Below are 17,071 nucleotides of genomic sequence, written 5' to 3' on the forward strand. Positions count from 1 at the left end.
CACAAGCAGAAGATAAAGTTGTGTTGCATTTGTGCTAGTCTCATGACATGACATTGAGACTACCTCTGTGCAAACTATTACACCATACACCTTGAATGCTGCAGCAGATTACACAGGCTTGTGTCTAGGGGCATCCTCATTGGCAGCACCACTGTTCCTTTCTCATCTCAACATCAGTCTATCAAAGACAAGAGACTGTGTAATGTTGCATGTTTCCTCCACATCATTAGGGGACCTTTTTGCTGGGATCTTTGCATTGAGACGTTGTTTCACATCTGCAAGAGTTTGTTGCTGGTCCTGTGCTTCCAGATGCATGATTTCATCATTGGTTTGCCTGGACCTCCATTGTGCAGTGAACACTGAAATGACAACAACTTCTGTGCCTGGATCCATTGTTGACTGTCTGAGTGAGGCTATTTGGAGAATTTCAGAAATAAAGCAGATCCTCAGTAATGTGATCAGTCAGCTGTTGCAGCAGACAAATGACATTAAACCATCACCACCTAATATTTGACATGAAGGTCTCTAAGATGGAGGACAATAGGGTGCTTGTATGTGTTCCTCCTCTGACCCCAACATTCTGCCTCCATTTCTCACAATTAATTTCCCAAGTTGACTACTGCAGCTATGCCCCTTGACTTTGTGAACACATTCCCAGGATTGAACATGACACACCCCTCTACTGATATGGAACAACAGCCTCGTCTGATGAGTGACCAAGCATCTTACTGACACCTGCAGCTCCCTGCCTAAGTTACTGCTCATTCCGCGACTGGTTGGACTCAATACCCAGGATTGACTGTAGTCCACTCCATGGACTGTAAGGATATGGGACCCATGACTGTAAATACTCCATTTGATTGACAGACCATGTCCAATGCCTGTGGTAATGTTAGATAATGACTTACTGTACCAGTACCAGCTGACTGACCATAGTCCCCTTTGATCTGACTGACATTCATGCCTCTTAAAGTTTGAGACTAGGTATTTGGTTGAAACCCATTTACTGTGTTGGCTGCTTAAGTCACGGGCACGCATTGCAGGTATAACTAATGCACTAATGCCACACAGCAATTTGTCTGCTCTGTTGACTGATTGTTCTAGCAAACCTGATGCGCTGCCTGGATTTGTGTCTTTTAGTAGAGATAATGTTGAAGTATTGTGAGCCTGTAGTTCTGAATGAGGCAGCAAAGTGTAAAAAGGCAGAGCAGAATTACAGTGAGCATTCAAGTAAACACAATGTGAGTGTGAGCTAAGAGAGCAAAGAATTCTGAGATGCACCCTCTTCCAATGTATGAGCTGGATATGTGGCAGTTTGTGTGGAGCAACAGCAGCAACTTTACTATGAATGGTGTCAATGAGCTCCAAAGTGCGGTAATGAAGTGATGAAATGTATAATAATTGAGTCGATGATGAGCCATGAGGATGTGAGGCTGGTCCATGGCTGATACCAGTCTGTTTGCATAGAGGGTGCAAACAGCTACTTCCTAAGAACTGTACTCAGATGCTGAGGATTTCTGGTCAAGGTGGATGCCCATAAAAGACAACATAAAGCTGCAGCTAACCGGTACCTCCACTGACTTTTACATCTGGAATTGGCATCTTCTGTTTTCTCTCCTGTACTTGGGAAAGTAGAAGCCTGCATTTGAACAAGGTGAGATTAGGTAAGAATGAGATGTTGATATCGCAGATGGGCTCCTTGTCACCCATCGGTGAAATTATCATCTTGTCATTGAAAATGCAGAAAGTTAACATCTTTTTTCTCAACGTCATGAATCTGATTTTTCCATTCTTGCAGACTTTCCAACCTTCGGTGTTGCTTGCTTTGTTTAGAGTGAGAAAATTCTGCCCATTTAATTCTTTGTCCCTTTTGAAACATTGAAAGTCAAGTTAATTATAACAGTGCGGAAAGAGGTCATTTGGCCCATCAAGTCTGCACTGACCCTCCAAGGAGCATCCCACCCAGACTCAGCCCACTAGCCTATTGCCATAGCTCTGTATTTACCATGGTTAAACCACCTAGCCTGAACATCCCTGGACAGCATGGGGGAAACTGTGGGAGGAAACCCACACTGACACTAGGGGATCGTGCAAACTTGACACAGACATTTGCTCAAGGCTGGAATTGAACCCAGGTCCCTGACACCAGGTCCATATTACACTAATTTTCTTAGCACTTGAGTGTATGCAAGTGAAACATTGAAATTATTACTCAATTTTCTGGCAGTTCTTATAAAATGTTATGATCTGCTCAATAGCAAGTGTCAATTAAATAGCACCTTCATTCGTAAAAGTTGCAGGTTATTTCCTCGGAGAGTTAACAGATAAAATTAAACAGTGCCTTCTAAGGATTTGTGACAAATCACCAAAAGCTTGGTCAAAGAGATGGAGAGACTCCAATATAAGTAGTCTTACTACACTGCTTGCTTTATGACAGCATTGTCAGTAGTTTGAAGTTTGTTTTTTTTTAAATTAGTTAACAATTTTAATTACTTGTTCTTGGATTTCATAGGTAACAATGTTTCAATAAATGTGGAGGTAGATCCTAGGCATCCTAAAATGTTGCCTGAATGCTGCTTCCTTGGTGCTGATCATGGTATGTGACCCTCTTGAAATAAGCTCTGCTTTTCACATTTTTTTGCATATTGCTCTCAAAATGTAAAGTAATATCATTGATTTGATCCTAGTGGTAACTCCATTGAGAAATAAGCTGAACACCAACATGCATCTTTGGTAAGCAGTGTTCAAATATTGGTCTCATCAGAGCAGCTGATGAAAAGAAATTGTCTTCTGCACCTCACTGTTAAAGGAAAATATCTTTGCAATTAAATACAGGATATGCTTTCCAGGTCTCCAGAGTGCACCGTGCTGGAAAATCTAAAGAATATGTTGGAGGTAGACTTTCCATCCCCAGACGCCCATGAGAAGTCTGTAAGTTATAGCTGCTGTCTGATCATTCATTAGAGAAAGCTAAAATTTGCAGATAATGCAGTTTACTGGGGGCTGTATCCAGCTTTTAAAATATGTATATGGCTTCAATGGTGTGAAAGATGGCTAAAGTTTTCATGAAGTTTTTGCAAATTATTGCAGCAATAAAAACATAGTGGGAGTACACAAAACTCTAAAAGTATTTGTATAACTGTTTCTCATTAGGGTAATATTTTGTGTAAGCATCACCTGAAAACTGGAAATAGCCTTTCGTATAAATTGAGATAAAGTAAAGGCAATAGGCTATTTGAAGCAATAAAAAATGTTTTGTATGTCCAAAGCCTGTGCTGTTCATCATATATTCAAGTGTTTTCATTTCTAAAAGTTATTGTCAAAGCAAAATTCTTAGTCTGTCAGTTAAGCATGCTTACAAACATCGAATGCTGAAGAAACTCTGTTAATGTTCTGAGTCTGGTATGATTACTTCAGAACTGAAGTATCCTAGCATTGTTGCTGATATAAAGTGAGGCTGTAATCACTGCATGCAAATGTGTTACTTCTCAAAGATGTATAAGTTTTATGCTACAAACATAATTAATCAATCTTATAAGTAGGCTGAAATTATTATGTGAATGTGGATTTAATTTATATCTGACAAAATGGACATCTTGTCGCGGGAACCCAATAGAAGCTTTATCACTTCATTTCTCACTTCCAGTCTCATGGCAGTATACCACTCCAAAGATGCATAATTAGAAAAACCTTGCTAGTCACACAGATTGGTCGCTTCTATACTAAACTCTACGTTCACAAGGATGAAAATGCCTTCAAGTACAAATTTCTTTTATACCTTCTTGCTAGTAAGGAAATGGCATTGATATCTGATCACTGGATGCTCTTATAGCAACGGTGCATGGTAAATGTCTGCATATTTCTCCATTCTACAGAAACTATAAATGCAAACTATGTATCTAGCAGTTTTCTATGGAAACAAATGCAATTATTATTACAAATCTAGAAAAACTTTGTGCATGGAATAAGCTCCTAAATCTGTATTTTATAAAAACACTAAAATGCATATGCAGTTGAAATACTTTTAGTTAAAATTAGAACTTTTTGGAGCATAACTCCAAAGAAGGCTTTTGGAAAATGTATTTATTAGCTTAATATTCAATTAATATTTGATGCTGCCTTGGATTAAGTTAAACCTCAAATGTACCTACATGCTTTCTGGACAATAATGCTCCTTAGGCAAAGGGCTGATTTTCAGAATACTTTATATTTATTTCCCTTGGAGTACTTATTTCCTTGACATTTGCCATATAATTTGTCAAAAGTGACTTTTTTCCTTCTAGCTAGCCAGTGAAATGTGAATTGCTTTTTAAGCCCATTAAGTTGTTGTTCTACTCGGCTGAAATCAAATGCTTCTCGCTGTCGCATCATGTTCAAAGGGTGGAAGGTAATTACAGATCAGGAAGTAATTTGTTTTTTTCCTCATCGATCTAGAAAGCTCCTTAAGTCCTTCCAGTGTTGCATTCAACTATTCCAAGACATTATCAGCATAAAATTGGGACTTATTCCACATGTTCAGCAACCTCTGTGTATGTGTGTGAAGGATGATTTTTGATTTCAGTTCTAATGTTAGCCTTTTACTAGATTCAATCTCTGATCCTCACTTCGGCTCTTGAAAACTAAAATAATATTCTGTATGTGTTAACTCATGTTCTGTCCAATGAGTAACTTTTTTGTGAGATCATGTGTTCCATTTCCTTTTTAGACTGAATAGTCCCTAGCTCTCGAGCATTTTTTGCTAAATCTAACACTTGATATGGATCAGTCTTTGGCTTCCCACATTTCTCCAACTCTAAAGGAGGTAGATTTTCAACTTTGCCATCTCAGAAGCACCATTTTTTCATAAAATTATCCCGACTTGAACCTCGCATGCATCCCAACACAACCCTCATTTCAGGTCTGTCTTATTTAGAGGTTAGAACAGTATGCGGTGTTCGAGCTGTAATCTGACTAGAGCACTGATGCTTTACTACTTGTCTTCTGACTTCTAATCAACTGGCTTGGATTTGTTCCACATTCGACAGGCTTTGGTGTTTGCAGTTCAACATGTTTATCATGGAGTCAACAAAGACTCCCTAAGGTTTGCTTAATTTGTTTTCTTAGGAATTGAAAGATCGTTTGTGGTATGTGTATCTTCCTACTTGAGAGTACTTGACTCATATTACGTTACATTTGTTAATACCATTTATATATTCTGGAGCTGGCAGTTCCCTGTACATTGGTCACGGAATCATAGAATGGTTAAAGGTCAGAAAGAGGTCATTCAATCTTTCATGTCTGTGCCAACATCCTGGAAAAGCAGTATGGTGGATCAGTGCTGTGGCGGTAATATCACTGGATTGATGAGCCAAAACCCTGGGATAATGGTTTTCATAATCACATCATGACGGAAAATGAAATTTGAATTCAATTTTAAAAATCTGGAATGAAGAGCTTGCCGAATAGTGAGCATAAATACTGCCTATTGTCAATAAAAACCCACTTGATTAGTAAATGCCATACAGAGAAGGAAATCTACCATCCTTACCTGGTCTGGCGTACATGTGGTTTTAAACCCACAACAGTGTGGTTAATTCTTTACAGCCCTGTGGACTTTATGGATGGGCAATACTGGCCGAGCCAGTGATGCCCTTATCCCACAAATTAATAAAAAAATTAATAAAATAGATTATCTAGTCACTTTCATATTGTTGCTTATGTTACCTTCGTATATACAGATTGATCACTTTACAAGTTGCTATACATTAAACCTGCTTCATAGACTATTTCGGGTCATCATTGGGTCAAGGAAGGCACAATGTAAATGTAACTTTGTTCTTTGTCTTTCCAAAGCATTTTAATCCCATTTACCAACTAGCCCACCTACCAGTTTGACTAATTGTAAATTGGGCTGAATTTGGGTCATCTGTGAGTGGGAAAGCAGACCAGGTCAATCCGTAATTTAAAATACCATGCATTGGCATCGCAGACCATAAGGCCATACATCCCCACCCACACTGCAATTTTATAAGTAATGGCAGAGGCACTGAATGGATGATCTGACATTGGCTGAGTTAAGTGGTCTGTTAATGTCCAAGTAAGACCTCATCCTGCTATCACTGATTTAATGGCCAGCAAGAAAGGCCTGCACTCAAATTACAAGTTTAGCCATTTGATCTGCTATAAAGAGGTAAGCTGCCTCTTGCCAGGTTGCAAATGTCAGTCAGAGGCCCCTTTTTGCATTTCTGAAACTGCACAACCATGTCCTCACACCTGCCCACCAATATACCCACCGCCCCACTCTTTCTTGGGCATGTCACAATGAGATCCCAGACATAACTAAAGTTTGTCCATCACTCAAAACCACCTCCTTAGCATGTAGCACTAATCTCTCTAATTATCCAGGTGCTGTCAGTGTACAGAGGGCTCAGCCTTCAATTGAGGCCAGCAGCTCCATGAAATGGAACATCCTTGTGGAGAATCAAAGGGTCGTTGCCTGGGAAAGTAAAACCGTATGAGGCAACTAAATAGAGGCATGTTCTCCCCTGAAATTTTGCAGAGGTGCATGGAGCCTACCCTCAACATATGATCTAGCCTATGTTTTCGATCAGGGCACTTTGTGATTGAGAAATAATAGTGGCAAGTCCCAAATCATCTCACTTGTTATCTGATTCTCCTCTGATGTTTTATTTCTAATAAGTAGTTTCTTAGCCAAGATGTAAACAAAAAGCTTACATTTATGTAGTGTGTCTTGTAACATCTTTGTGACATTCAATTATGATCAGCTGCTTCCAGTTGTAACCTAGTTGATGATTTTACCAGATGAGTCAGATTCCTGACCGGGACATGGCTGGCTTGATCGTAATTTCTGTAATGAAATTGATCTTTCAATAAAATATAAGCATACAATGTTTCAATCTTTGTTTTAATAACAAAACTAAACAGAAGTTTATTAACTGCAGACACTAGGATAAACAAGAAACAAAACAGTTCTATTCCCTTAACACTGATTCAAAGATTTTTAAATACAAATTAGAAATAATCCAAGCACTCATTATAAATTGAACAGAAACGACAGTTTTGTATCGTAATCAGTATGCACTGGTATGTTGTACAAATATCGTTTGTGCTTCTTAGAACATCTTGTGCTTTGCCAACAGCAAAACGCTGTCTAGCTCAATACCAAGGGAGAGAGATACTTTTTTTTGTAATACTTTGATGGGCTTAAAGTAATTAAAATTTCGACTCATCTGCTGGAATTATAGATAACTATTTCCTAATTGTTATTACTATGCTTCTGACTTAGCTTCTTTCAAGTGCTGTCCTATCTCTCACATAGCTTTTGATTCTTTTCTTTTAAAACTTCAAAAACTTAACCTCATTAATTTTCCCAACTGTCAACTGTATCCCAATACTCTGGTCTGAAATTAATAATAACCTTTTATGCTGAGATAATTTCATTACTTTTAAACTCCTTTATTTTGGAATGCTGCTGTAGCAAGTGTCACTGCATCAAAAGACTTCTCAGCACTTCATCGCTTGACACCTATTTCATTCTTGAACAACCTCCCAGCACAGAGTAAGTGTGAAAGTCAAGTTTGGGAAGATTTCCCCCAGCTCCTCTGAATAGTTCCCTAGAAACTTTGTGTGACTTTCTCTCATTTGGAATTATGACTATTGTAACTTTTTAAAGCCAATTGTTAACGAAGCACAGAAAAAACACATATGGTTCAGGTTGAATTCCAAGAACCCCAGCCTGCGGTGAAGATATTAAAATACAATATATATCTCAGTTTCATTACATATTCTAAGATATTTAGTAGCAAATAAATTACTTTTTAAGTATTGTTGGGGAAAAGTAAAATACACATTTTGTTGATAGTCTTGTTAAGAAATCAGTTAGGAGCTTTCTACAATCGTAGTCATGATTAATTGGTGTATTTTCCATGGTGATATTTCAATCAATCAGAAAACAAATTGCCAACCAATTAGCCCGCCTGTCTTGTGCAGCATAAATGTTATTTTCTCTTCACTTTGGTATTTCATGCATGTTGTTCTGATGAGTGTAAGACAAAAAGCTTCAACAAGATCTGTCTTTCAACAATAATCAAGTTTTGTACTACCAATGACTACTTTCAAAGTCCTGTTAATTGTTACCTTAGACATGGCGGGGTAAGATCTGACAGGCAGTTATATGGACAATGAACAATTCTTCAGTTTTACTGATGGATAAGTATTAACCTGTAATTGAGAAGAGATCCCCTTCTTTCTTTGAATAATGACCTAGAATCTTGGGTCCACTTGGGAAAGCAAATGATACCTTGGTTTAATATCTTAATCAAAACACATTAATGAGATATTACATCGAGGTGAACCTGAGTTAAATTAATTGCTTTTCACAGAAAATCTAGTCAAAATGTGCACTGTCATAAATCGACTTGGATTATCACTTTCCTCAAAGAAATTGATGAGTTTGGTGAGGTCGGATTTCCTCTTTCAAGTTCCAGTTAATTGATGTATTACCTACAGATAATAGTCGAGATTATTTCCACAACCCTTTATTTGATGTGGATTGGAAGTAAGTGAGGTTACCCAAGCTTGCTTTGTCATCCTATTTCAATATGGGTACCATGTTTACAATCCAAGGATGCTTTCTCTGTTCCCATTGACTTCTTCATTATGATAGCCAGTACTTTAGAGCTTCTTGTTCATCACACTCAGCACTATGTAGGAGCAAATTGCTACAGATGCTGGATTCTGTACTGAGACAGCAAATGCCAGAGATCACAGTGGGGTCATACGGCATCCATGGAGAGGGAGCAAGTTAATGTTTGAGAGATAATGGGAACTGCAGATGCTGGAGAATCCAAGATAATAAAATGTGAGGCTGGATGAACACAGCAGGCCAAGCAGCATCTCAGGAGCACAAAAGCTGACGTTTCGGGCCTAGACCCTTCATCAGAGAGGGGGATGGGGTGAGGTTTCTGGAATAAATAGGGAGAGAGGGGGAGGCGGACCGAAGATGGAGAGAAAAGAAGATAGGTGGAGAGAGTATAGGTGGGGAGGTAGGGAGGGGATAGGTCAGTCCAGGGAAGATTTTCACTCCCCCCTCCCATTCTTTAGATGACATGTCCATCATGGGCCTCCTGCAGTGCCAGAATGATGCCACCCGAAGGTTGCAGCAACAGCAACTCATATTCCGCCTGGGAACCCTGCAGCCTAATGGTATCAATGTGGACTTCACCAGTTTCAAAATCTCCCCTTCCCCACCGCATCCCTAAACCAGCCCAGTTCGTCCCCTCCCCCCACTGCACCACACAACCAGCCCAGCTCTTCCCCTCCACCCACTGCATCCCAAAACCAGTCCAACCTGTCTCTGCCTCCCTAACCTGTTCTTCCTCTCACCCATCCCTTCCTCCCACCCCAAGCCGCACCCCCATCTACCTACTAACCTCATCCCACCTCCTTGACCTGTCCGTCTTCCCTGGACTGACCTATCCACTCCCTACCTCCCCACCTATACTCTCTCCACCTATCTTCTTTTCTCTCCATCTTCGGTCCACCTCCCCCTCTCTCCCTATTTATTCCAGAAACCTCACCCCATCCCCCTCTCTGATGAAGGGTCTAGTCCCGAAACGTCAGCTTTTGTGCTCCTGAGATGCTGCTTGGCCTGCTGTGTTCATCCAGCCTCACATTTTATTATCTTAAGTTAATGTTTGAGTTTGGATGACTCTTCGTCAGAGATGAAGTGAAGCCTGGAGGGTGCAGCATTCATGCTTTAGTTGGGAGTGGGAGTTAGCAGTGATGGGGTGTAGAGTGCTGGTGGAGAAAAGATGTTGATAGTTCAGATTAAGTGATCAGAGTGTGAGAATGGCAAAACAATGGTGTGACAGAAAATGTAACAGGTAAAGCTAAAAGAATGGGAAGAAGTGGGAGTTAATTCACAATTTGAATGTGTTGAACACAATATTGAGACCAGAAGGTTGTAAAGTACCTAGTTGTGAAGATGAGATGTTTTTTCCAGTTTGCACAGTGATTCACTAAAACACTGCAACATGCAAAAGATAGACAATTGCTCATGTGAGCATGACGTTGTGTGAAAATGACCAACTGTGGGAAGGCTGGTGTCATGCCCGTGTGCAGATCGGTCTATGTTTGGTTTCTGTAATGTAGATTAGGCCACATAGGGTGCAGCAAATACAATACATAAGATGGAAGAGCTGCTTCACCTGGAAAGACTGTTTATGCCCTTGGCTGGAGAGCAGTGAAGAGGTGAAGGGGCAGATGTTGCACCTTCTGCAGTTACATGGGAAGGTACTTTGGGAAGGAGAGGTCGCGTTTGTGCTCAAGGAATGGACTGGAGTGTCCCGGAGGGAACAATCCCTGTGAAGTACAGACAGGTGGAGTGAGGGGAAGGTGTGCGTGTTAGTGGCATTCTGGAGGTACCTGAAATGGTGGAGAATGTAGAGGCTGGTGGGATGAAAAGTGAGGGCAAGGATGTTGCCATCATGCTGTTGTGAGTGATGGGAAGGGGAAAGGCCAGAAGCACGGGTGATAGGTCAGATGTGGTTGAGGGGCCTGTCAACCACAATGAGTGGGAAACCACGGTCATGGAAGAAGGAAGCCATTTCAGCAATGCTGTTTTGGAAGGTTGCACCATCCAAACTGATGCGATGTAGACAAAGAAACTGGGAGAATTGCATTGAGTCCTTGCAGGACATGGGGTGTGAAGAACTAAATTTTTGTCTGTGAATACATTTGTTATGAATTGTTTTGTATTCTTTCTGGTTCTTCCACTTATCAAAGCAGTTAATTTTACCTTAAAATGGGGAGATTTTGTTGATCATTTTGTCACTTGGATGAAATAATCATTCAACTATTGACTGTTTTGTGGTCATTCAGCTTTGAGTCCACTTAGATTTTTCATAGTTTTCACCTTAATACTTTCATGTTGGGCAAAAAAGTCTTCAAATTCTCTGTTTTTTATTTGTGAAAACAGATGTTTCCAAAAGTGGTTCTTGGGAAGCTGTTATGATTATGTTGGTGAAAAGCATATGAGCAAGCTGTAGTTACATGGAAAAAGTTGGAGAAATTATTTGAGGTGTTCTGCTTGTCCTCTAGGCAGAGCCCAAGTACTATCAAAATAAAAACTGAAAGAACTGGGAACGCTGTGAATCAGGAACAAAAGCAAAGTTTCAGGAAAAGCTCAGCAGGTCTGGCAGCATCTGTGAAGGGAAAAAACAGAGTTAACATTTTCAGGTTTGGAGTTAACATTAGCTCTGTTTTTTCCTTCACAGATGCTGCCAGACCTGTTGAGCTTTTCCGCCAACTTTATTTTTGTTCCAAGTACTGTCAATGCTATTTGAAGTTTGTGGGAGGGAACAGACATTGTCAGTACTTTTTAAACCTAATGTATGTAGAATATTGTGTTTAGCAAAGTGATTTTGTTCTTCGGCGTTTATAGTCCAGGCAGTGTGGATTCTTAAAAGAAGCCCACTTTCTTGACAATATTTATTTATTTGACAGAGTTTCAGTGTGGAATGTGGAATCTGTTATGCATATCGTCTGGCTTCATCCATACCAGATCAAGTATGTGATGATCCACGCTGTGGTCAGCCGTTCCATCAAGAATGCCTTTATGAAGTGAGTAGAATTTAAAACACATCTCAAAAAAACAAATGTTATAATTTGTTTCTTTATGGACTGCATTAAGCTTCTTAACATATTATCTGACACTATTTTGATAATCGTTGAAATGTTTAATCCTGCAGTGGTTACGGGGGCTGCCTTACTCAAGACAGAGCTTTAACGTCATCTTTGGTGAATGTCCTTATTGCAATAAGGTATGAACAGATTAATAATAAGCTAAGCAAGAATCAAGACAAGCAGATTAGTGAAAAGATAAACTGATAAGAGAGAATGATTAGTCTTACCTCCTACTGAGCCCCCCAACATCACAGATGTTAGCCTTCGGCCAATTTGATTCACTGCACATGATATAAAGAAACGTTTGAGCTTATTGCAAATGCTATGAGCCCTGACAACATTCTAGCAATGGCACTGAAGACTTCTGCACCAGAACAAGCACACCTCTGTGTGACCTGTTTCAGCATAGTTCCAACACTGGCACCGCCAAGCAATGTGGAAATTATTCGCGTGTATCCTGTTCACAGAACCAGCCAATTATGACACAATTTCAATCATCAGAAATGTGATGGAAGGTGCTGCCAACAGTGTTATCAAATAGCACGTATGTAACAATAACCTGCTCACTATTGCTTAGTTGGGCACATCCAGGCCCACTCAGTGCCTGCCTTCATTACTAACTTGGTCCAAACATGGGCAAAAACGTCAAACTCAAGTGAGGATGACTGCCCATGACATCAAAGTTACCTTTAAACGAGTGTGGCATCAAGGAGCTCAATCAAAAATAGAGCCAATTGTAATCAGGAGAGAGCTGTGCTGGTTGTTGGAAATCCATCATCTCGGTTCCGGGACACCACTGCAGCAGTTCTTTGGGTAGTAACCTAGACCCAACCTGCTCCAACTGCTTAATTAATAAACTTTCCTCCATTGTAAAGTCAGAATTAGGGATGTTCACAGATGATCACACAATATTCAGCAAATTTATGGCTCTGGATGGTGAAGCAGTTGTCCCCACATGCAGTAAGAAATGGATAATATTCAGACTTGAGCTGATAAGTGGGAAGTAACATTTGTACCACGCTAGTGCCAAGCAATAACCACTTCCAACAATCTCCCAAATCCTATTTTTAATATTCCGAGTGTTCCTATTGACCAGAAACTGAATTGGACCAGCCATTTAAGTACTGTGGCTACAGGAGCAGATTGGAAGCTGGGAATTCTGCCAAAAGTAAGTCACCTCCTGATTCCTCAGAGATTGTTCATCATTTGTGAGACGCAAGTCCCTGGCACCATCCAGCACAAATCAGCCCACTTGATTGACACTCCATCCACCAATTTCAACATTTTCTCTCTTCACATCCATGGACAGTGGCAGTATTGTGTACTATCAACAAGATGCATTGTAACAACTCATCAAGATTGGCTAAACAGCTCTTTCCAAGCCCGCAATCTTTACTATCCAGATGGATAAAAGTAGTGGGATACATGGGAATACTACCCAAATGCAAGTTCCTCTCTAAGCCACATACCATCTGATTTGGAACTATATTGCTAATCCTTCACAGTTGCTGAGTTAAAATACTGGACTCCCTCCCTAACAACATTGTGAGTGTAATCAAATAAATGCTATTCTGGTCAGCAACACCCTCATCCCATGAATAAATGAGAAAAAAACTTCCTAATTAATGTGCCCAAATCATTCTGTTTTAGTTAAGATTGTCCAAAGAACGACCTAAAACTTAGCGTAAAATTTCTGTTTACCTAACCTGGAGCCATACCGACCTGGAACATGTGAAAAAATCATTTTGATGCGCACATCATTTTCTGTTCATTAACATGAATGAAAGCAAAAATGTGGGATTCATCTGCATGAACGGTTTCAGTCATTTAAGTGCATCTTGTTGTCAGGGGTTCTATATCAAGTGTGTACAAGTGGAAAATTTTGTGTTTTAGTTCTTAGGCTTTTCTGTGGAGTGGCCATTTCACTCTCTGTCACAAAAATGGTGAAATATAGACAATTGTGATATTGGCCTGGGTGGAAATTTTCGCAGGAAGAACAAGGCTAAAGTAAATGTTCTGATGAGAATTGGAAAGTAATCACCTGAAAAGCATATTCAAAGGATATGTTCTTCACTTTTTAGCTGTTTACAAATATTTAACATTACAAATACATTTCTAACATGTGTCACAATATTGATCTATTATTAAAGATGAATGCTTAGCCTTCAACTGTAAAATGCCAGGAATGCACCTTGAAATCTCAAGAAAGATATGCCCACTTATTATATGCTCTGCTTTCAGTTCATTCCTCTCTTCTCTTGCTGTATACAGCATCTTTCATACTACGATTTTGCATGGTGGGGGAAGAAGTTGGTTGCTTATTGAAACTTACTTTCTGTTCAAAGACAATACTGATCAGTATTTGATCAATTACCTAAAAATGGCGTAAACTTTGGTTATTTAGTATACCTACAAATGTTATAGAATCCCTACAGTATGGAAACAGCCCTTCAGCCCAACAAATCCACACTGACCCTCCGAGGATCCCACCCAGACCCATCCCCCTATAACCCACATCACTGAACACTATGGGCAATTCATCACGGCCAATCCACCTAGCCTGCACATCTTTGGACTGTGGGAGGAAACCGGAGCACCTGGAGGCAACCCACGCACACACAGGGAGATTATGCAGATTCCACACAGTCACTCAAGGGTGGAATTGAACCCAGGTCCCTGGCGCTGTGAGGCAGCAGTGCTAACCACTGAATCACTGTGCCACCCCCAAATTATTATCCATCTGCAACTCTAGATTTTAATGTGCATTCTTGCTGTGCAAACGTCTGCTGTCTTAATCTACAAAAACATGGACACTTTCCATTAGTATTTTATTTGCATGTTGACTTGGTATTGCTTTCTAAAAAGTCATATATTCTAGATGAATGTTGAAGGTGTATGGAGAATGAAAAAGAGAAGTTGGATCAGCTGGTTTATGCAGAAAATGTGCAGCTTTTGCTTTTCATTTTCGGTTGTAATATTCAATATTTTCATTACTTTGAACAATATGTCCCAGCCCGCAGCACTTGTACAACTTCTGTTTTAGCCAATTAAAGTATTTATGGGTTTTTAAAATAACAAAATTGGCTTATCAATTCAATTAGATGAAGAAAACAACTATTTTTGTGGGTTTTTTGTATGATGTTTTCTCAGAATCACAACACCGGAGCGGTCCTTCAGTCCATTGAGGCTGTGGCGACCAATCTCATTGTCCAGCATTTGGCCCACAGCCTGAACTTTAATAGACTGCAACTGCCATCCAAGTACTTTATAAAGATTGAGGTTTCCTGCCTCTACTACCCTTCTCAGCAGTGTATTCCAGATTCCCACCGACCTTTTTTTTTTCACCTCATATTCCCTCTAAACTTGCCCTTCACATTATAATTATTTCCCTTCTTTATTGACCTTTCAACTAAGGGGAGCAGAAAATTCCTATTCTCGTGTCCATGCTCTTCATAACCTTAAAACACCTCAACTTTCTGTACCCTAAAGGAAACAATCATAGCTTATCCAGCCTCTCATTATACCTAAAATACTCCATCCCAGGCAATATCCTAATATCCTGCTCTTATCATCTGTGCCATGACTTATAAATGCACCTGTTCCATGTGCCTTCCTAACTATCCTATTAACCTGCCATGACACTTCTAGGAATCTGTTGATCTCAGAGCTTCCTAGTATCCTGCCATTCATTGAGTACACTGTTGTCTTGTTATTTGTTCCAAAGTGCAACACCTTACACATCTTGGGGTTAAATTCCATCTGCCAATGATACACCAATCTGACCAACCCAGCTACATCTTCCTGTAACCTATGACTGTCTTCCCCACGACTAACGACACTGCCAATCTTTGTGTCATCTGCAAACTTACTTATGAACCATCCCAACATTCTCATCTATATCATTCACGTACATTATGCAAAGTAAGGGATCCAGCATGATTCCTGTGCTTTGCCACTGTACGCAGCCTCCAGTCGGACAAACAGCCTTCTACCACAAGCCTCTATTTCCTGCCATGGAGTCAGTTTTGAATCCAACTTGCTATGTTACCCTGGATCCCATGTGGTTTTTATCTCCTCCATTAGTCTCCCATGTGGAAACTTGACAAAGGTTTTCCACGAATCCATATAAATAGTCAAATGTACCCTCATGTAGACATCTGATCACTTCCTTAAACATTTTCATCAGATTTGTTAGGCTTACCCTCCCTCTGACAAAGCCACACTGACTAATTCCTGATCAAACCTCACTTCTCGAAGTAGGGATGAATTTTCCAGTAGTTGCTCCAATAGTTGCACTGCAATTGATGTGAGAGTTGCTAGTTTGGAATTCCCTGGTTTATCTCTAGTAACTTTTGGACATAGTTCCTGTAATTTCCACCCCATTTCCCACAGCAGCCTGGAGTACAACAAATCTGGACCAGGGATTTGACAACTTTCAACCTCACCAAAACCTCCAATAACTCCTCAATCATTTCAATCTCTCAAGAGCCTCATAGTCCCTTTTCCTGAATTCTGTATCTACGTCCTTCTTCTCCTGAGGAAGGACTGTAGAAAATACTCATTTAACACCCTGCCAATGTCCTCTGCTTCCACACACACAATATCCTATAGGTCCTCAATAGGCCCTACTCTTTCTCTGGTTATTCTCTTTCCCCTTAATATACTTATGGACTATCTTGAGATTCTCCCTAATTTCACTCCCATGTTTCTTCATGCCCCCTCTACGTTCTTCTAATTGCTGGTTTAAGCCTTCCCCTGCGCTTTCCATACTCCATTAGGACCTGTATTGATTTGCTGCCTTCGTACATACTAAAAGCCTCTTTTTGCCTTCCTATCCCATCTTGAATATTTTTAGACATCCAGGGTTTTTGCCATTTTGTTTCATCCTGAAGGGAACATTATGGGTCTGTCGTCTCCCATTTCTTTTTCAAATGCCTCCCACTGTTCTGCAGTAGATTTTCCTATAAATATTTGTTCCCAGTCTACTTTGAACAGATCCTGCCTTATTTTAATTAAAATCTACCTTCACAAGTCCAAACTTTTTTTCACAGACCACCTTTTTCTTTTCCATAACAAACTTAAAATGTGTTCTCGTCACTTTCACTAAAATACTCTTCCACTGCCACCTTGACCACATGTCCAGCTTCGTTCCCCAGAATTAGGTCCAGCATTGCACCAACCCTTGTTGGACCTTCCACATGTTGACATAAAGAGCTCAGTTGAATACATTAAGAAATTCATCCCCTCCTAAACTCATTACACTATTGATTATTCAAATTAATGTTAGGGAAGTTGAAATTCTCTAATATAATTACCCTGTTATTATTACTTTTGCATCAAGAAATGTGATTCCCGTTTTTATTCCTAATTTGGACCCATAAAGCCT

At 40.0% G+C, this 17,071-nt stretch overlaps 1 protein-coding gene across 3 annotated transcripts in view; it reads left to right on the top strand.

Annotated features, from left to right (window-relative positions):
- fancl (FA complementation group L) overlaps positions 1-17,071 on the top strand; it is a 120,869-nt gene that overhangs the window by 101,605 nt on the left and 2,193 nt on the right. For 2 of the 3 annotated variants that reach the window (XM_059648510.1, XM_048536517.2), the window contains exons 10-14: positions 2,513-2,596; positions 2,688-2,733; positions 2,850-2,931; positions 11,506-11,622; positions 11,751-11,822. In XM_059648510.1, the coding sequence (XP_059504493.1) occupies positions 2,513-2,596; positions 2,688-2,733; positions 2,850-2,931; positions 11,506-11,622; positions 11,751-11,822 (401 nt within the window). Of the gene's footprint in view, positions 1-2,512; positions 2,597-2,687; positions 2,734-2,849; positions 2,932-11,505; positions 11,623-11,750; positions 11,829-17,071 lie in introns of those variants that run through there. The other variant, XM_059648511.1, reaches the window with a different exon arrangement.

This window comes from Stegostoma tigrinum, chromosome 9, assembly GCF_030684315.1.
Source record: "Stegostoma tigrinum isolate sSteTig4 chromosome 9, sSteTig4.hap1, whole genome shotgun sequence".
NCBI lineage: Eukaryota > Metazoa > Chordata > Chondrichthyes > Orectolobiformes > Stegostomatidae > Stegostoma > Stegostoma tigrinum.